General features: G+C 45.3%; 1 protein-coding gene across 16 annotated transcripts in view; it reads right to left on the reverse strand.

Moving 5' to 3' along the window:
• The window catches only part of LOC121569307 (eukaryotic translation initiation factor 5A-1), a 72,968-nt gene that overhangs the window by 12,368 nt on the left and 39,496 nt on the right, over positions 1 to 21,104 (reverse strand). For 11 of the 16 annotated variants that reach the window (XM_041880141.2, XM_041880142.2, XM_041880140.2 and 8 more), the window contains 7 exons: positions 16,094 to 16,205; positions 15,236 to 15,406; positions 15,016 to 15,159; positions 14,603 to 14,737; positions 14,296 to 14,396; positions 13,996 to 14,145; positions 13,362 to 13,521 (listed from right to left, as the gene is read on the reverse strand). In XM_041880141.2, the coding sequence (XP_041736075.2) occupies positions 13,362 to 13,521; positions 13,996 to 14,145; positions 14,296 to 14,396; positions 14,603 to 14,737; positions 15,016 to 15,159; positions 15,236 to 15,406; positions 16,094 to 16,205 (973 nt within the window). Of the gene's footprint in view, positions 1 to 52; positions 193 to 13,361; positions 13,522 to 13,995; positions 14,146 to 14,295; positions 14,397 to 14,602; positions 14,738 to 15,015; positions 15,160 to 15,235; positions 15,407 to 16,093; positions 16,206 to 21,104 lie in introns of all 16 variants that reach the window. The other 5 variants (XM_041880149.2, XM_041880157.2, XM_041880156.2 and 2 more) reach the window with 1 other exon arrangement.

Here is a 21,104-nt window from a genome sequence, read left to right on the forward strand (position 1 = left end):
TTACAGCTGGTGTGCTCTTAGCTTGTATACGTGTGTTTGTGCTTACACACACCTTGTCGTTCTTCTCCGACAGGAACTTCAGTCGCTGAGCTCGCTTGTGCATGAAAACTCCATCGAGGTGTCCCGTCTCCACGGAGCGGATCTCAATGGCCTTCTCTCCCCAGCCCATGATCTGGTTGGAGTGGATGTAGGCTGGGGGAGGGACAGGGACACACAGACAGGGGATTGGACAGGAGAGCACTCACTCAAACCAGTCACCCAATCACAGATCACACCCCTAGGCCACGCCTCCGGGAGGAAATCATTGCAGCAGTTTCTGTTTCTAAATCTGAACGGCGGATAAAAACTCAAAACACCTGAGCTATCCACCCGGAGGGGGATGGGGCAGCTTCATACGGACCCAGGGGGCAACGCTAATAGGAGAGATTCCCAGTGGTATGGGGGGATAGTCAAAGTCAACCGTAGAGAGCTACTAGGAGAAACGGCCATCTGAGGGTCTACTCACTGGGATGACTCTTGTATGGTGGTTTGACAGGATGGTAACCCTGCCCTGGGTTGTTATACTGTAGCAGGGATTGTGCAGGTGACTGATGACTGAGGATGGTTACAGCAGTAGCAGCATAAGGATAGTCGGGCGATTTTACCTCCCAGTTCTGTCATCCAGCTCCTGTGTACTCAGGAAGTGGGCTGGCCAACGGACTGGAGTGTGAGTGTCGGTGTGGGTCTGTCTCTGTGTGTGTACTGGTTTGAATTGGTCATGGTGGCTTGGGGCTGTATGTGTTTCTATAGTGTGTGTGTGTGTTGGGGCCGGGGTTGAGAGGCCTTTAAAAGGAAGGAGATATAAACTCAGGGGTGGAAGCTCCAAGGACTGAGTACAGTCTCAAAACACAACAACACAAACCCACAGTGTTTCAGACAGAGACAGAATGAGCCAAATGAAAACAGAACCAGTCAATCAGACAGACAAGATAAACCGATGTTTGGTATTAGTGGAGAAACAGAAGAAAAGCATAGAAGGGCAGAGCAGATCTATAGTCATCATAGAAGGGCAGAGCAGATCTATAGTCATCATAGAAGGGCAGAGCAGATCTATAGTCATCATAGAAGGGCAGAGCAGATCTATAGTCATCATAGAAGGGCAGAGCAGATCTATAGTCATCATAGAAGGGCAGAGCAGATCTATAGTCATCATAGAAGGGCAGAGCAGATCGATAGTCATCTATCAAGACCCATTTTAGATCTACTGAGATTAAAGCAATAGGATACTTGTTTCCCCATCACTAATTAAACCTAACCCTGAGCTTTGTAATTAGTTAAAGATGTGATGGGCATCGTTGGGTCAAATACTTGAGGTGCGCTTGATTTAGCTTGGACCGTACACTTTTGGTACTATTCCATGGCATAGAGGTAACTTAATCAAGCACAGCTAAAGTACTTGAAAGTATTTGACGTACGTAAAGACAATGTATTTGACATGTACATAAAGACAAACAGAAAGTGTCACCATCCTGAAGAGAGACAGGTATATATATCCTAGACCTATAGAGACATGTAAACATACACTACATGACCAAAAGTATGTGGACACCTGCTCGTCGAACATCTCATTCCAAAATCATGGGCATGAGTTGGTCCCCCCTTCGCTGCTATAACAGCCTCCACTCTTCTGGGAAGGCTTTCCACTAGATGTTGGAACATTGCTTCCATTCAGCCACAAGCGCATTAGTGAGGTCAGGCACTGATATTGGGCGATTAGGCCTGGCTCGCAGTCGGCGTTCCAATTCATCCCAAAGGTGTTCGATGGGGTTGAGGTCAGGGCTCTGTGCAGGCCAGTCAAGTTCTTCCACATCGATCGCAACAAACCATTTCTATATGGACCTCGCTTTGTGCACGGGGGCATTATCATGCTGAAACAGGAAAGGGCCGTCTCCAAACTATTGCCACAAAGTTGGAAGCACAGAATTGTCTAGAATGTCATTGTCTGCTGTAGCGTTAAGATTTCCCTTCACTGGAACTAAGGGGCCTAGCCCGAACCATGAAAAACAGCCCCAGATCATTATTCCTCCTCCACCAAACTGTACAGTTGGCCCTATGCATTGGGACAGGTAGCGTTCTCCTGGCTTCCGCCAAACCCAGATTTGTCCGTCGGACCGCCAGATGGTGAAGAGTGATTTATCACTCCTGAGAACACGTTTCCACTGCTCCAGAGTCCAATGGTGGCAAGCTTTACACCACTCCAGCCGGCGCTTGGCATTGCGCATGGTGATCTTAGGCTTGTGCTCGGCCATGGAAACCCATTTCATGAAGCTCTCGACGAACAGTTCTTGTGCTGACGTTGCTTCCAGAGGCAGTTTGGAACTCGGTAGTAAGCGCTGCAACCGAGGACAGACGATGTTTACGCGCTACAGCACTCGGCGGTCCCGTTCTGTGAGCTTGTGTGGTCTACCACTTCGTGGCTGAGCTGTTGTTGCTCCTAGATGTTTCCACTTCACAATAACAGCATTTACAGTTGGCCGGGGCAGCTCTAGCAGGGCAGACATTTGACGAACTGACTTGTTGGAAAGGTGGCATCCTATAACGGTGCCACGTTGAAAGTCACTGAGCTCTTCAGTAAGGCCATTCTACTGCCAACGTTTGTCTATGGAGATTGCATGGCTGTGTGCTCGATTTTATACACCTGTCAGTAACGGGTGTGGCTGAAATAGCCGAATCCACTAATTTGAAGGGGTGTCCACACACGTTTGTATATATAGTGTATCTTAGACCTAGAGAGACAGGTAGATAGATATATCATAGACCTAGAGAGAGGTAGATAGATACAAGTGCATTCGGAAAGTATTCAGACCCCTTGACTTTTTCCACATTTTGTTACGTCACAGCCTTATTCTAAAATGGATTGAATTGTTTTTCCCCCAATCAATCAATCTACACACAATACCCAAATAATAAATACTTTTTATAGGGAGCGTCGCTGCACAGCTGTTTTCAGGTCTCACCAGAGATGTTTGATTGGGTTCAAGTCCGGGCTCTGGCTGGGCCACTCAAGGACATTCAGAGACTTGTCCCAAAGCCACTCCTGCGTTGCCTTGGCTGTGTGCTTAGAGTCGTTGTCCTGTTGGAAGGTGAACCTTCGCCCCAGTCTGAGGTTCTGAGCGCTCTGGAGCAGATTTTCATCAAGGATCTCTCTGTACTTTGCTCTGTTCACCTTTCCCCTCTATCCTGACTAGTCTCCCTGTCCCTGCCGCTGAAAAACATCCCCACAGCATGATGCTGCCACCAACATGCTTCACCGTAGGGATGGTGCCAGGTTTCCTCCAGACGTGACACTTGGCATTCAGGCCAAAGAGTTCAATCTTTGTTTCGTCAGACCAAAGAATCTTGTTTCTCATGGTCTGAGAGTCCTTTAGGTGCTTTTTGGCAAACTCCAAGCGGGCTGTCATGTGCCTTTTACTGAGGAGTGGCTTCTGTATGGCCACTCTACCATAAAGGCCTGATTGGTGGAGTGCTGCAGAGATATATGTCCTTCTGGAAGGTTCTCCCATCTCCACAGACGAACTCTGAAGCTCTGTCAGAGTGACCATCGGGTTCTTGGTCACCTCCCTGACCAAGGCCCTTCTCCCCATATTGCTCAGTTTGACAGGGCGGCCAGCTCTAGGAAGAGTCTTGGTGGTTCCAAACTTCTTCCATTTAAGAATGGAGGCCACTGTGTTCTTGGGGACGTTCAATGCTGCCGACATTTTTTGGTACCCTTCCCCAGAACTGTGCCTCGACACAATCCTGTCTCTGAGCTCTACGGACAATTCCTTTGACCTCATGGCTTGGTTTTTCATGGCTTGGTTTTTGCTCTGACATGCACTGTCAACTGTGGGACCATGTATAGACAGGTGTGTGCCTTTCCAAATCATGTCCAATCAATTGAGTTTACCACAGGTGGATTCCAAGTTGTAGAAACATCTCAAGGATGATCAATGGAAACAGAATGCACCTGAGCTCAATTTCGAGTATCATAGCAAAAGGTCTGAATACCTATGTAAATAAGGTATTTTTAAAAATATTTTTTTATACAGTTGCAAAAAAAACAAAAAACTTTTCACTTTGTCAATATGAGGTATTGTGTGTAAATGTATGCCGAAAAAAATGCATTTAATCCATTTTAGAATAAGGCTGTAACATAACAAAATGTGGAAAAAGGGAAGGGGTCTGAATACTTTCTGAATGCACCGTATATCCTAGACCTAGAGAGACAGGTAGATAGATATATCCTAGACCTAGAGAGACAGGTAGATAGATATATCATAGACCTAGAGAGACAGGTATATAGATATATCCTAGACCTGGAGAGACAGGTAGATATATATTTTTTACATTTACATTTTAGTCATTTAGCAGACGCTCTTATCCAGAGCGACTTACATTATATATTTCAACCCACAACCCTGGCGTTGCAAACGCCATGCTCTACCAACTGAGCTACATCCCTGCCGGCCATTCCCTCCCCTACCCTAGACGACGCTGGGCCAATTGTGCGCCGCCCCATGGGTCTCCCGGTCACGGCCGGCTACGACAGAGCCTGGATTCGAACCAGGATTCGAACCAGGATCTCTAGTGGCACAGCTAGCACTGCGATGCAGTGCCTTAGACCACTGCGCCACTCGGGAGGTATATATCCTAGACCTAGAGAGACAGGTAGATAGATATATCCTAGACCTAGAGAGACAGGTAGATAGATATATCCTAGACCTGGAGAGACAGGTAGATAGATATATCCTAGACCTGGAGAGACAGGTAGATAGATATATCCTAGACCTAGAGAGACAGGTAGATAGATATATCCTAGACCTGGAGAGACAGGTAGATATATATATCCTAGACCTGGGGAGAAAGGTAGATAGATATATCCTAGACCTGGAGAGACAGGTAGATAGATATATCCTAGACCTACAGAGACAGGTAGATAGATATCCTAGACCTGGAGAGACAGGTATATAGATATATCCTAGACCTGGAGAGACAGGTAGATATATATATCCTAGACCTAGAGAGACAGGTAGATAGATATATCCTAGACCTAGAGAGACAGGTAGATAGATATATATATATCCTAGACCTAGAGAGACAGGTAGATAGCTATATCCTAGACCTAGAGAGACAGGTAGATAGATATATCCTAGACCTAGAGAGACAGGTAGATATATATATCCTAGACCTAGAGAGACAGGTAGATAGATATATCATAGACCTAGAGAGACAGGTAGATAGATATCCTAGACCTGGAGAGACAGGTAGATAGATACAGTGGGGGAAAAAAGTATTTAGTCAGCCACCAATTGTGCAAGTTCTCCCACTGAAAAAGATGAGAGAGGCCTGTAATTTTCATCATAGGTACACGTCAACTATGACAGACAAATTGAGATTTTCTTTCTCCAGAAAATCACATTGTAGGATTTTTAATGAATTTATTTGCAAATTATGGTGGAAAATAAGTATTTGGTGACCTACAAACAAGCAAGATTTCTGGCTCTCACAGACCTGTAACTCCACTATGGCCAAGACCAAAGAGCTGTCAAAGGACACCAGAAACAACATTGTAGACCTGCACCAGGCTGGGAAGACTGAATCTGCAATAGGTAAGCAGCTTGGTTTGAAGAAATCAACTGTGGGAGCAATTATTAGGAAATGGAAGACATACAAGACCACTGATAATCTCCCTCGATCTGGGGCTCCACGCAAGATCTCACCCCGTGGGGTCAAAATGATCACAAGAACGGTGAGCAAAATCCCAGAACCACACGGGGGGACCTAGTGAATGACCTGCAGAGAGCTGGGACCAAAGTAACAAAGCCTACCATCAGTAACATACTACGCCGCCAGGGACTCAAATCCTGCAGTGCCAGACGTGTCCCCCTGCTTAAGCCAGTACATGTCCAGGCCCGTCTGAAGTTTGCTAGAGTGCATTTGGATGATCCAGAAGAGAATTGGGAGAATGTCATATGGTCAGATGAAACCAAAATAGAACTTTTTGGTAAAAACTCAACTCGTCGTGTTTGGAGGACAAAGAATGCTGAGTTGCATCCAAAGAACACCATACCTACTGTGAAGCATGGGGGTGGAAACATCATGCTTTGGGGCTGTTTTTCTGCAAAGGGACCAGGGACGACTGATCCGTGTAAAGGAAAGAATGAATGGGGCCATGTATCGTGAGATTTGAGTGAAAACCTCCTTCCATCAGCAAGGGCATTGAAGATGAAACGTGGCTGGGTCTTTCAGCATGACAATGATCCCAAACAACCGCCCGGGCACCGAAGGAGTGGCTTCGTAAGAAGCATTTCAAGGTCCTGGAGTGGCCTAGCCAGTCTCCAGATCTCAACCCCATAGAAAATCTTTGGAGGGAGTTGAAAGTCCGTGTTGCCCAGTGACAGCCCCAAAACATCACTGCTCTAGAGGAGATCTGCATGGAGGAATGGGCAAAAATACCAGCAACAGTGTGTGAAAACCTTGTGAAGACTTACAGAAAACGTTTGACCTGTGTCATTGCCAACAAAGGGTATATAACAAAGTATTGAGAAACTTTTGTTATTGACCAAATACTTATTTTCCACCATAATTTGCAAATACATTCATTAAAAATCCTACAATGTGATTTTCTAGAAAAAAAAATCTCATTTTGTCTGTCATAGTTGACGTGTACCTATGATGAAAATTACAGGCTTCTCATCTTTTTAAGTGGGAGAACTTGCACAATTGGTGGCTGACTAAATACTTTTTTCCCCCACTGTATATCCCAGACCTAGAGAGACAGTTAGATAGATATATCCTAGACCTGGGGAGACAGGTAGATAGATATATCCTAGACCTAGAGAGACAGGTAGATAGATACAGTGGGGGAAAAAAGTATTTCGTCAGCCACCAATTGTGCAAGTTCTCCTACTTAAAAAGATGAGAGAGGCCTGTAATTTTCATCATAGGTACACGTCAACTATGACAGACGAAATGAGAAAAAAAAATCCAGAAAATCACATTGTAGGATTTTTTATGAATTTATTTGCAAATTATGGTGGAAAATAAGTATTTGGTCAATAACAAAAGTTTCTCAATACTTTGTTATATACCCTTTGTTGGCAATGACACAGGTCAAACGTTTTCTGTAAGTGTTCACAAGGTTTTCACACACTGTTGCTGGTATTTTGGCCCATTCCTCCATGCAGATCTCCCTCTAGAGCAGTGATGTTTTGGGGCTGTCGCTGGGCAACACGGACTTTCAACTCCCTCCAAAGATTTTCTATGGGGTTGAGATCTGGAGACTGGCTAGGCCACTCCAGGACCTTGAAATGCTTCTTACGAAGCCACTCCTTCGTTGCCCGGCGGTGTGTTTGGGATCATTGTCATGCTGAAAGACCCAGCCACGTTTCATCTTCAATGCCCTTGCTGATGGAAGGAGGTTTTCACTCAAAATCTCACGATACATGGCCCCATTCATTCTTTCCTTTACATGGATCAGTCGTCCCTGGTCCCTTTGCAGAAAAACAGCCCCAAAGCATGATGTTTCCACCCCCATGCTTCACAGTAGGTATGGTGTTCTTTGGATGCAACTCAGCATTCTTTGTCCTCCAAACACGACGAGTTGATTTTTTACCAAAAAGTTCTATTTTGGTTTCATCTGACCATATGACATTCTCCCAATCCTCTTCTGGATCATCCAAATGCACTCTAGCAAACTTCAGACGGGCCTGGCTTAAGCAGGGGGACACGTCTGGCACTGCAGGATTTGAGTCCCTGGCGGTGTAGTGTTACTGATGGTAGGCTTTGTTACTTTGGTCCCAGCTCTCTGCAGGTCATTCACTAGGTCCCCCGTGTGGTTCTGGGATTTTTGCTCACCGTTCTTGTGATCATTTTGACCCCACGGGGTGAGATCTTGCGTGGAGCCCCAGATCGAGGGAGATTATCAGTGGTCTTGTATGTCTTCCATTTCCTAATAATTGCTCCCACAGTTGATTTCTTCAAACCAAGCTGCTTACCTATTGCAGATTCAGTCTTCCCAGCCTGGTGTAGGTCTACAATTTTGTTTCTGGTGTCCTTTGACAGCTCTTTGGTCTTGGCCATAGTGGAGTTTGGAGTGTGACTGTTTGAGGTTGTGGACAGGTGTCTTTTATACTGATAACAAGTTCAAACAGGTACCATTAATACAGGTAACGAGTGGAGGACAGAGGAGCCTCTTAAAGAAGAAGTTACAGGTCTGTGAGAGCCAGAAATCTTGCTTGTTTGTAGGTGACCAAATACTTATTTCCCACCATAATTTGCAAATAAATTCATTAAAAATCCTACAATGTGATTTTCTGGATTTTATTTTCTCAATTTGTCTGTCATAGTTGACGTGTACCTATGATGAAAATTACAGGCCTCTCTCATCTTTTTAAGTGGGAGAACTTGAACAATTGGTGGCTGACTAAATACTTTTTTCCCCCACTGTATATCCTAGACCTAGAGAGACAGGTAGATAGATATATCCTAGACCTGGAGAGACAGGTAGATAGATATATCCTAGACCTGGAGAGACAGGTAGATAGATATATCCTAGACCTGGAGAGACAGGTAGATAGATATATCCTAGACCTGGAGAGACAGGTAGATAGATATATCCTAGACCTAGAGAGACAGGTAGATAGATATATCCTAGACCTAGAGAGACAGGTAGATAGATATATCCTAGACCTAGAGAGACAGGTAGATAGATATATCCTAGACCTAGAGAGACAGGTAGATAGATCATGTACAGGTAGATATCCACAATATTTCAGTGTCATCGGGTAGCCAATCAAACAGCAACACAAAAAGAACAATAACAAAGTAGCAGACAAACATTTCTCCCTGGGCTGGGGTGGGGCTGGGGGCGGGACTCTAGGGGTAGGGAGTGTGTAGGAGCTTGCAGAGTGGTGTAAGTGTCTAGGAGTTGTAAGTGTGTGTGATATATATATATATATATATATATATCTCATGTAGCTCAGTTGGTAGAGCATGGCGCTTGTAACGCCAGGGTTGTGGGTTAGATTCCCACGGGGGGCCAGTATGAAAAATGTATGCACTCACTAAGTCGCTCTGGATAAGAGCGTCTGCTAAATGACTAAAACGTAAATGTGGAAAGGGAGTGCTACATGTCAAACTACTATGAGGTATTTGATGGGGGTTGGAGAGCAGGGGTTGGAATTGGAGAGCAGAGGTTGGAATTGGAGAGCAGGGGTTGGAATTGGAGAGCAGGGGTTGGAATTGGAGAGCAGGGGTTGGAATTGGAGAGCAGGGGTTGGAATTGGAGAGCAGAGGTTGGAATTGGAGAGCAGGGGTTGGAATTGGAGAGCAGGGGTTGGAATTGGAGAGCAGGGGTTGGAATTGGAGAGCAGGGGTTGGAATTGGAGAGCAGGGGTTGGAATTGGAGAGCAGGGGTTGGAATTGGAGAGCAGGGGTTGGAATTGGAGAGCAGGGGTTGGAATTGGAGAGCAGGGGTTGGAATTGGAGAGCAGGGGTTGGAATTGGGAGAGCAGGGGTTGGAATTGGAGAGCAGGGTCTAGAAATGGAGAGCAGGGTTTAGAGTTGGGGTGTGAGAGCAGCGGTTGGAGTTGGTGGGAGAGCAGAAGTTGGAGTGGGAGAGCAGGGGTTGAAGAGCAGGGGTGGGAGAGCATGGGTTGAGTTGTGGTGGGAGAGCAGGGGTCGGAGTTGGGGAGCAGAGGTCAAAGTTGGAGATTAGGGGTTGAGTTGAGGTGGGAGAGCAGGGGCTGGGGGGGCAGGACTCTAGGGGTAGGGAGTGTGAGAAGTGCAGGTCGAGGGGAATCACGAGTAGGAGCATGCAGAGTGGTGTAAGTGTCTAGGAGTTGCAAGTGTGTGTTATATATATATATATACACATGAATGCCAAGAGTGTGCAAAGCGGTCATCAAGGCAAAGTGTGGCTATTTGAAAAATCTAAAATCTAAAATGTATGTTGATTTGTTTAACACTTTTGTGGTCACTACATGATTCCGTGTGTTATTTCATAGTTTAGATGTCTTCACTATTATTCTACAATGTAGAAAATATAAAAAATAAAGAAAAGCCCTTGAATGAGTAGGTGTGTCCAAACTTTTGACTGGTACTGTATACAGTGAGGGAAAAAAGTATTTGATCCCCTGCTGATTTTGTACGTTTGCCCACTGACAAAGAAATTATCAGTCTATAATTTTAACGGTAGGTTTATTTGAACAGTGAGAGACAGAATAACAACAACAAAATCCAGAAAAACGCATGTCAAAAATGTTATAAATTGATTTTCATTTTAATGAGGGGAATAAGTATTTGACCACCTCTCAATCAGAAAGATTTCTGGCTCCCAGGTGTCTTTTATACAGGTAACGAGCTGAGATTAGGAGCACACTCTTAAAGGGAGTGCTCCTAATCTCAGTTTGTTACCTGTATAAAAGACCTGTCCACAGAAGCAATCAATCAATCAGATTCCAAACTCTCCACTATGGCCAAGACCAAAGAGTTCTCCAAGGATGTCAGGGACAAGATTGTAGACCTACACAAGGCTGGAATGGACTACAAGACCATCGCCAAGCAGCTTGGTGAGAAGGTGACAACAATTGGTGCGATTATTCGCAAATGGAAGAAACACAAAATAACTGTCAATCTCCCTCGGCCTGGGGCTCCATGCAAGATCTCACCTCGTGGAGTTGCAATGATCATGAGAACGGTGAGGAATCAGCCCAGTACTACACGGGAGGATCTTGTCAATGATCTCAAGGCAGCTGGGACCATAGTCACCAAGAAAACAATTGGCAACACACTACGCCGTGAAGGACTGAAATCCTGCAGTGCCCACAAGGTCCCCCTGCTCAAGAAAGCACATATACAGGGCCGTCTGAAGTTTGCCAATGAACATCTGAATGATTCAGAGGAGAACTGGGTGAAAGTGTTGTGGTCAGATGAGACCAAAATCGAGCTCTTTGGCATCAACTCAACTCGCCGTGTTTGGAGGAGGAGGAATGCTGCCTATGACCCCAAGAACACCATCCCCACCGTCAAACATGAAGGTGGAAACATTATGCTTTGGTGGTGTTTTTCTGCTAAGGGGACAGGACAACTTCCCCGCATCAAAGGGACGATGGATGGGGCCATGTACCGTCAAATCTAGGGTGAGAACCTCCTTCCCTCAGCCAGGGCATTGAAAATGGGTCGTGGATGGGTATTCCAGCATGACAATGACCCAAAACACACGTCCAAGGCAACAAAGGAGTGGCTCAAGAAGAAGCACATTAAGGTCCTGGAGTGGCCTAGCCAGTCTCCAGACCTTAATCCCATAGAAAATCTGTGGAGGGAGCTGAAGGTTAGAGTTGCCAAACGTCAGCCTCAACCTTAATGACTTGGAGAAGATCTGCAAAGAGGAGTGGAACAAAATCCCTCCTGAGATGTGTGCAAACCTGGTGGCCAACTACAAGAAACGTCTGACCTCTGTGATTGCCAACAAGGGTTTTGCCAGCAAGTACTAAGTCATGTTTTGCAGAGGGGTCAAATACTTATTTCCCTCATTAAAATGCAAATCAATTTATAACATTTTTGAAATTTTTTTGTTGTTGTTATTCTGTCTCTCACTGTTCAAATAAACCTACCATTAAAATTATAGACTGATAATTTCTTTGCAGTGGGCAAACGTACAAAATCAGCAGGGGATCAAATAATGTTTTCCCTCACTGTATGTGGAAAGGGAGCACTACATGTCAAACTACTAGGAGGTATTTGGTGGAGGTTGGAATTGGATAGCAGGGGTTGGAGAGCAGGGGTTGGAGTTGGGGTGGGAGAGCAGGGGTTGGAGTTGGGGTTGGAGAGCAGGGGTTGGAGTTGGGGTGGGAGAGCAGGGGTTGGAGTTGGGGTTGGAGAGCAGGGGTTGGAGTTATTTATTATAAGGAATGGGCAATGGGGTGGGAGAGCAGGGGTTCGAGTTGGGGTGGGAGAGCAGGGTCCGAGTTGGGGTGGGAGAGCAGGGTCCGAGTTGGGGTGGGAGAGCAGGGTCCGAGTTGGGGTGGGAGAGCAGGGTCCGAGTTGGGGTGGGAGAGCAGGGTTCGAGTTGGGGTGGGAGAGCAGGGTTCGAGTTGGGGTGGGAGAGCAGGGTTCGAGTTGGGGTGGGAGAGCAGGGTTCGAGTTGGGGTGGGAGCGCAGGGTTCGAGTTGGGGTGGGAGAGCAGGGTTCGAGTTGGGGTGGGAGAGCAGGGGTCGGAGTTGGAGTGGGAGAGCAGGGGTTGGAGTTAATGCTCAGTTTGTCGCGCGCTGTATCGCTAGCAGCATTTTAGCCACCGACTGTCATGTGCTAGCTGTCTAGTCTTTGTTTTATAAATGTGCAATGAGCATTAAAAATACGCATTTATATAAGGAATGGGCAACATGTTCTCATTCTGAGAAATAATAATCTTCTTATCCAGGTAGGCTACTTGATCTTAAAGTGAACAGGCTATGTTGTTCGAACAGTTGGAGATGGACAGGAGGGTGTATTTATAACAGTTAAACTGTTCTACGTTGTTAGCGTATAAAGGTTAGCTGGCTACTCACTAGCACGTGGGTTTGTGCTTGAGAGATTGTTTATGGGACCTGTGTCCATTTTCTATAAGGCCTGCTAGAAAAAGTTGCTAATTAGTAGTGGATGTGCATGATTTGTGGTTAAGGGGGGGGGGGAGTAATGAGGGGTAGTGAGGGATAGTGAGGGGTAGTGAGGAATAGTGAGGGGTAGTGAGGAATAGTGAGGGGTAGTGAGGAATAGTGAGGGGTAGTGAGGAATAGTGAGGGGTAGTGAGGAATAGTGAGGGGTAGTGAGGAATAGTGAGGAATAGTGAGGGATAGTGAGGGGTAGTGAGGAATAGTGAGGGGTAGTGAGGAATAGTGAGGGGTAGTGAGGAATAGTGAGGAATAGTGAGGGATAGTGAGGGGTAGTGAGGAATAGTGAGGGATAGTGAGGAATAGTGAGGAATAGTGAGGGATAGTGAGGGGTAGTGAGGGGTAGTGAGGAATAGTGAGGGATAGTGAGGGGTAGTGAGGAATAGTGAGGGATAGTGAGGAATAGTGAGGGGTAGTGAGGAATAGTGAGGGGTAGTGAGGAATAGTGAGGGGTAGTGAGGAATAGTGAGGGATAGTGAGGGGTAGTGAGGAATAGTGAGGGGTAGTGAGGAATAGTGAGGGATAGTGAGGGGTAGTGAGGAATAGTGAGGGATAGTGAGTAATAGTGAGGGGTAGCGTGTGTGAGAGTGTGGGTGGTGGAGGAGAGGAGTAGTTGTGTGAACCAGTGAGAGGCATAGAAGTGTGTGAGGGGGGAAGTGAGAGTTGTGTATATCGTGTGTGTGTGTGACCTACCAACAGATGTAGGCATCTCTCCCCACTGCAACACCACGTCTTTAGTGATGCGTCCGTAGGTGTTGACGTAGACGCCCTCGTCCTCGTAACACAGCAGCATCTCCATCCCGTCGGTCCGCGGCAGCACCACGATGGCATGGGGCGTCACCTGACTCTGAATCTGCCGGGGGCGATAGATACCACACAGTGGAGGGGTGGGGCTGGCGTCAGCCTGGCGGACACAGAGCACGACCCCCGCAACTCCTCTAACCCTTTCTTTCATGTATTTCTCTAAATCTCTCCCTCTTCTTTCCCTCCCTCCCTCCCTCCCTGTCTCGTGGCCAGCTCCCCACTCCCCTGTGCGAAGAGAAACTGCTGCAACAATGGAATCTCCCACTCCATCATCCACACAATAACCATGGTAACACACAATGTAAACAAAATAGCATTGTCATGGTTTGAACAACATAAATGGTAAACGTCATGGTATTCGAGCCCTGAAACCAGGGTAGGTACGGTTCCCATTTAAGAGGTCGTAGTTCAAAGGGGAACCAACGGCTCACCACCAGAGTGGAGAAATCAGATGTTACCTGGTTCAGGTGTCCTTCTCTGAGCGTGCGCACACATACACACACACACACACACACAGTCTTACGTGGGAGGGAATGTAGATGTCATAAGGGTTGCCAGAGTCGACATCGATGACATGGAACCCGATGCTGGAGCCATAGATAACCTTTAACCTCTGACCCTCCTCCACTGTCAGGTCAACCAGCTGGGGGCGGTGCTGCAGGTCAGTGAACGACTGACAGACAGAACGAGAGACATCAGGGAATAGAGAGAGAGAGATACTGTGATCACTGATGTGTGGAGAGCATTCTGCTTGAAAATGGCTGCTGGGCATCACCCAGGTGGTAGTGGAGGAAATGAGATCATATTGGTGTGTGTGTGTTACCTTGAAGGCCATGAACTTGTGGTAGGGTTTGGGCGCCCAGGCAAAGATCTCCACTGAGTTCTTCAGAGCGATCACCAGAAACTTGATCCTCTCATACTTCACTGGAAACAGCACACACACACACACACACACACACACACACACACACACACACACACACACACACACACACACACGAGAGTCAATCACTCACTGAGACTGGTGTTAGTAACCCGTGATAATGCCTTGGCTTTAGCTCAATGGGCTAATGCAACACACAGACCACCCAGGTTTAAACTTCACCCAGCCAACACACACACACACGTACCGACTTTGTAGTGCACGCAGCCCTCCATCTCTCCTACAGTGACCCAGCCCTGCTTCTTCTCCACCTCGGGGTCGTTGTGTAATATCCTGTTCCTCAGCCAGGACAGGTAGTACACACGCAACTTATTCTTCTTCCCTGGAGGAGGAGCGAGAGGGGAAAGGAGAGGGAGGGGAAGAGAGGGAAAAGTCTTAAGCCTGTTAGCTCTTCCAGAGTGATCTTACAATCTTTACAAAGCATTTCTACAGGCCTCGAGTTCTTTAGAAAACACAAGTCTGCCTTTTGAGACTGGACAGTCAAAACCACAAAGTAACAAACAGAAACAAACCATAACACTCCACTCCGATGGAGCTCCAGAACCGTTTGTTAAGGTCTGATCGTGTTTTAAGTAGCGGTTGGGTTGCAGTCAGTCCTACCTGATATGGTGACTAGGACATTGAGTCCCTCCAGAACGTCCATCTGTTGGAAGCGTCGGCGGTTGATCAGGTTATAGACCTTCCCTTGACCACTACGGTCCAGCAACATCAGACCGTTCTCTGTCCCCACCAGCAGGTTCACACCTATACACACACAAATGATAAACACACACAATAGCACAATGTGTGTGTGTGTATACATATAGTTTACGTGTCTTACCCCAGAGAGCAGCACACAGTATCTCAGAGTTGAAGCGTTTCTTGTATTTGCGTATCTCAGGCGTGTCGCTGTGAGGTCGTATGTTGGTTGGGTTCACGTTGACCACGCTGATCTTTCTGGCCTCGTTCAGTCTGGCCTGCTCCTGAAGCAGCAGCTCGTTCGCAAAGTGGGCTGTAACCGCAGGATAACTTTACACTAACGTTCACATAACCTTTCAAAACTTACAACAACCACAGGACAACCTTAAAACATAAAGAAACATTCACACAACCTGCTGATTCCTAAGCAATTCACTGGCAAAAAGAGCTTTAAAAAAAGATGAGATTGAACAGATATTGCGGATAGCTACTTCTATAGAGGAAAAATGTACTTACTATGACTGTGATATGTGGTTGTCTCACCTAGCTATCTTAAAGCTAGAGTCCTTCATTGAAACAATAACAAAGTGGCACTCAGCCTGTGTTTTGGTAAAAAGCTCAGGGATAGGCCTGGAGAAATGTAACCACCCTCAAATTCATAGACAGAGCTATGGATGCAAGGACTGACCCTCCGTGACATCAAAATTATAGTTCTAACCATGTTGAGGCTGTACATTGTTTACTAACATTGGAGTAAAACAAGCTTCTATTTTGGGTTCTGACGGGGTACGACAGTTGAACTAAGCTCATGGGGCATTTATAAGTTATATTCTTTAAGAATCTATGGTATATACTGTATCATTGATTTATAAGTCCAACAATAGATGTAACAACTAAGGTTTCTAGCTTTAAGATGAATGCACTAACTAACTGTAAGTCGCTCTGGATAAGAGCGTCTGCTAAATGACAAAAATGTTAAATGTAAAGATAACTGACTCACCGGACGCAGAGTTATCATCATCATCATCGGTGGGGGAGGTTCCGTAGACTTGTGGATCAACGAATGGCGTGAAGGAGGAGGACTTGGAGCCACTGCCACTGCCCACACCGTACTGCCAATCAGAGAGAGGGGTAGGATCAGGGCCTCAGAGCATCAGGGCTCAGCGGTATCCCAGACCATGTGATCTGACCAGGAAAAACTACAGGCCCCAATTTCTGTCCTTTGAGGTAACAGATAGCCAGGCGGGAGGGTTTTCAGCATAATCTAACAGGTAGCCAGGTGGGAGGGTTTTCAGCATAATCTAACAGGTAGCCAGGTGGGAGGGTTTTCAGCATAATCTAACAGGTAGCCAGGTGGGAGGGTTTTCAGCATAATCTAACAGGTAGCCAGGTGGGAGGGTTTTCAGCATAATCTAACGCAGTGGTCACCAACCAGTCGATCATCAAACGTTTTTGTAGAATAGCCAATGATAAAGGCCTGCGCTCCTTTAAAAATAAATCTTATTGCGCTGTTGGAGGTAGATACACTTGATTCTGAAGCCATGCGTACCTGGTAGGAAAAGTGTTCCCAATCTGAACCATTTCATTCTCCGCCTACCAGGAGATCTGTGGCTAAATCGAGTGTGACTATTGCGCTGGACAATCGGATAGCTCAAATCACTGTGCCTACGGCTTCCACGACCCCGGCCACAGCAAAGTTTGATAATAGCCTATGTGAGATGTAATAATGTTTAAAACCATGACCAGAGAGACTGTCAAAGAGCTGCTGTTTTTATTCAGTACTGTCAACACTGTTTTTATTCAGCACTGTCAACACTGTTTTTATTCAGCACTGTCAACACTGTTTTTATTCAGCACTGTCAACACTGTTTTTATTCAGCACTGTCAACACTGTTTTTATTCAGCACTGTCAACACTGTTTTTATTCAGCACTGTCAACACTGTTTTTATTCAGCACTGTCAACACTGTTTTTATTCATCACTGTCAACACTGTTTTTATTCAGCACTGTCAACACTGTTTTTATTCAGTACTGTCAACACTGTTTTTATTCAGCACTGTCAACACTGTTTTTATTCAACACTACTACAAAACAAGAAAACACATTTTCTTCCACTCGCGCTGCAATGAATGAGTAGCCAAATGTATCGATAGCCCTGCGTTTTTATTATTATTATTATTAACAGCTCGTTGTCTATTTTAATATCAAGGAATATTTCACTTTTTCTGGTCATAGGATCAACATGAATTTGTGCAAGAGGCAGATGCAGTTTGACTGGAGTTTCGCCATCAGGTGGAAGACGGTGTTCCGTCTCTCTGGAGTCTCACTGGACGAAAGGAAGCTGTAAGTAAGGACCGTGAGAGGCGGACCCTTTGCTGCTCTTCCCCTCCCTCCACTGAGACTAACGGCGTGTTCAAAACAACTGGGAACTTGAAACTCTGAAATCTCAGACTTCCGACTTCAGTGTGTTCAAGACAACTGGGAACGGTCATCCAATTTCTAGAGCTTTGCCTTTCCGACCTGAAGATCGCTAACGTCATGATTTGACCTCGTTTCTTTTCCGAGTTCCCAGTTGTCTTGAAAGCAGCATGACCATGAGATGCAGGCGCCATCAGTCCAGTAACATAAAAAAGCAAATGATTACCAAATTATTTAAATTTATGCTCAGCTGTGCCTCGCAAGTGCTACACCAACTTATCTATTTTGTTATCAACACTCGAGGTTTGAAATATAATATGGTCTGAGAAGAACAATTTTGGCAATCCAGGCATATAGCCAATATGCTGTGATAATGTACAAACCTCATTCCTACAGAACTGTTTTTATTAGGTTAATGTTAATTTTTTTAAGTAATGCTTAAATAAAAATCTGAACAGTAGATCTCGGCTTGATTTTTGACTGTGAAAGTGATCTTGACTAGGGCTGTTAATGTGACCATATTACCGCCACACCGGCGGTCACGAGTCATAACCTCAGTCAAATTCCACATGACCATTTAGTCACGGTAACTAGGCTTCTCCAAGCTCTGATGCTGCTGATGGTCATTAGTAGCCTACCAAACTTGCTAACTGCCTGGTACTCAGCACTCTATTGTCCCTCTAATCACTCTGACATCAATGCAAATGTTATCGAAAACCTAATCAAACACGTAATGAGAGCCCATGAGCTCATGTTGCGCAACATTTCTATAGGCTATGCAATTGCATGAGAAAATAGTTTTGATGGCCTCTATTAAAAAGAGGATCTCATCAGCTTTCTATAGGCTAGACCTACTATATTTATTTCTCAACTTTCCTAATATTAAGCACATTGCTTATGTTTACAACAGGAGTATAGCCTACCTGGCTAGCATGAAAATGAACCACGGGAAAAGCATCCTCGATTCGCTATTTAAGTGCATAGATGACATTTCCCCTGCCCTGATTCGAGACGTGCATGATAAATGGTCCATTCTAAATCAAGACAAATTTCACACATATATTATTTAGTATATGTCAAGACAAGATTGAATCAACAATAGTCTGATGGGTGACATAACTATCTTATCACTTGTGAATTATATATTATCACTAGTGAATGATGCCCAGCTTGTGTGCAGTAAGGGCAAGAAACAGCGCACGCCTTTTTTTTGCGACTTTTTCAAATCATAGTCGCACACCTCATGTAGCCTAGCCTATAGACCTACAGTGCATTTGGAAAGTATTCAGACCCCTTCCCTGTTTCCACATTGTTACGTAACAACCTTATTCTAAAATGGATAAAATAAAAAATAATTATTATCAATCTTCACACAATACCCCATAATGACAAAGCAAAAACAGATTAGAAATGTTTGCAAAATTATTACAAATAAAAAACAGAACAGTATTCAGACCACTTTCTATGAGACTCGAAATTGAGCTCAGGTGCATCCTGTTTCCATTGATCATCCTTGAGATGTTTCTACAACTTGATTGGAGTCCACCTGTGGTCAATTCAATTGATTTGACATGATTTGGAAAGACACACACCTGTCCATATAAGGTCCCACAGTTGACAGTGCATGTCGAGGCGCAGATCTGGGAAAGGGTACCAAAATACTTCTGCAGCATTGAAGGTCTCCAAGAACACAGTGGCCTCCATAATTCTTAAATGGAAGAAGTTTGGAACCATCAAGACTCTTCCTAGAGCTGGCCACCCGGCCAAATTGAGCAATTGGGGAGAAGGGCCTTGGTAAAGGAGGTGACCAAGAACCCGATGGTCACTCTGACAAAGCTCCAGAGTTCCTCTGTGGAGATGGGAGAACCTTCCAGAAGGACAACCATCTCTGTAGCACTCCACCAATCAGGCCTTTATGGTAGAGTGGCCAGACAGAAGCCACTCCTCAGTAAAAGGCACATGACAGCCCGCTTGGAGTTAGCCAAAAGGCACCTAAAGGACTCTCAGACCATGAGAAACAAGATTCTCTGGTCTGATGAAACCAAGATTGAACTTTTTGGCCTGAATGCCAAGCGTCATGTCTGGAGGAAACCTGGCACCATCCCTACGGTGAAGCATGTTGGTGGCAGCATCATGCTGTGTGGATGTTTTTCAGCGGGAGTCTAGTCAGGATCGAGGGAAAGATGAACGGAGCAAAGTACAGAGAGGTCCTTGATGAAAATCTGCTCCAGAGCACTCAGGACCTCAGACTGGGGCGAAGGTTCACCTTCCAAAAGGACAACAACCCTAAGAACACGGCCAAGACAACGCAGGAGTGGCTTCGGGACAAGTCTCTGAATGTCCTTGAGTGGCCCTGCCAGAGCCCAGACTTGAACCCGATCAAACATCTCTGGAGAGACCTGAAAATAGCTGTACAGCGACGCTCCCCATCCAACCTGACAGAGCTTGAGAGGATCTGCAGAGAATAATGAGAGAAACTCCCCAAATACAGGTGTGCCAAGCTTGTAGCGTCATACCCAAGAAGACTTGAGGCTGTAATCGCTGCCAAAGGTGATTCAACAAAGTACAGAGTAAAGGGTCTGAATCCTTATGTAAATGTTACATTTCCATTTTTTATGTTTAATACATTTGCAAAAATTTCTAAAAAACTGTTTTTGCTTTGTCATTATGGGGCATTGTGTGTAGATTGATGAAAACAATTTATCCGCTTTACAACCGGTGTAGAGCCTAACTGGCATACATAGGAGGTGCGTGAGTTTCAAGTTTGGGGAAGATAATATTCACCATAAAAATGCTCCTTTATAATAAAGCATTACATGCATAATCGCATTTGCGATCACTGTTTTCCTGCTAAGTGATTGCATTTTGGAACATTTGCGCTTATAGCCTACTACCGTGTGCACCTTGCTGTACTTATAATGTGAAGAAATAGGAAAAAACTTTCTGATCTGTTGCATCAGCCTCATTGAAAATAAATTTGTATTAATTTGGGATCTATCGCATTCCACAACTGTCCCAGACTATGTTTGGAATATTTATTTCTCATTCAGAAGGACAAGTTGACCAATAAAACAGGTAAACGTTTGTGCTATGGGGGGATAGTAGATTGACATAGGCTAGTGCTTTTGCTGTTCATTAGGCCTACTCATCTTGTTGGCTGACGAAAAGTACATGTGGACAGTTCTTCCAACATCTTCAATATGAGCCTCGGAATTCGATAAGGACGCTCGCATTTGCATCCCCGATGTGTCTGTCTTCACTTGTAGCCTGTGAGAAGGACCCGAGATTCTGTGAGAAGGACCCGATCACATGACGGGCATTGGCTAATACGAATTAAGATATCTGAGAGAGCCATGTGAGTGAGAGGTGCCCTCGGATCACGCAGCCAGGAGAAGGGAATTATTATTATTATTTTCAGCCCAAGTATTCTTCATACTTTAAAATAATGCCATGGAATTCTAAACAAATCTTGTCTGCTGAATGAACTACTGTAGCCCACAGCCATTTGGCGTAGCCAGATCAGGGCCTAACATAAGGACAACTCAGAGTATGCTATTCTGTTCTTCTGAAATAGACTACATTTTCTTCATATA

This window comes from Coregonus clupeaformis, chromosome 7 (genome assembly GCF_020615455.1).
Source record: "Coregonus clupeaformis isolate EN_2021a chromosome 7, ASM2061545v1, whole genome shotgun sequence".
In the NCBI taxonomy this organism is placed as follows: domain Eukaryota; kingdom Metazoa; phylum Chordata; class Actinopteri; order Salmoniformes; family Salmonidae; genus Coregonus; species Coregonus clupeaformis.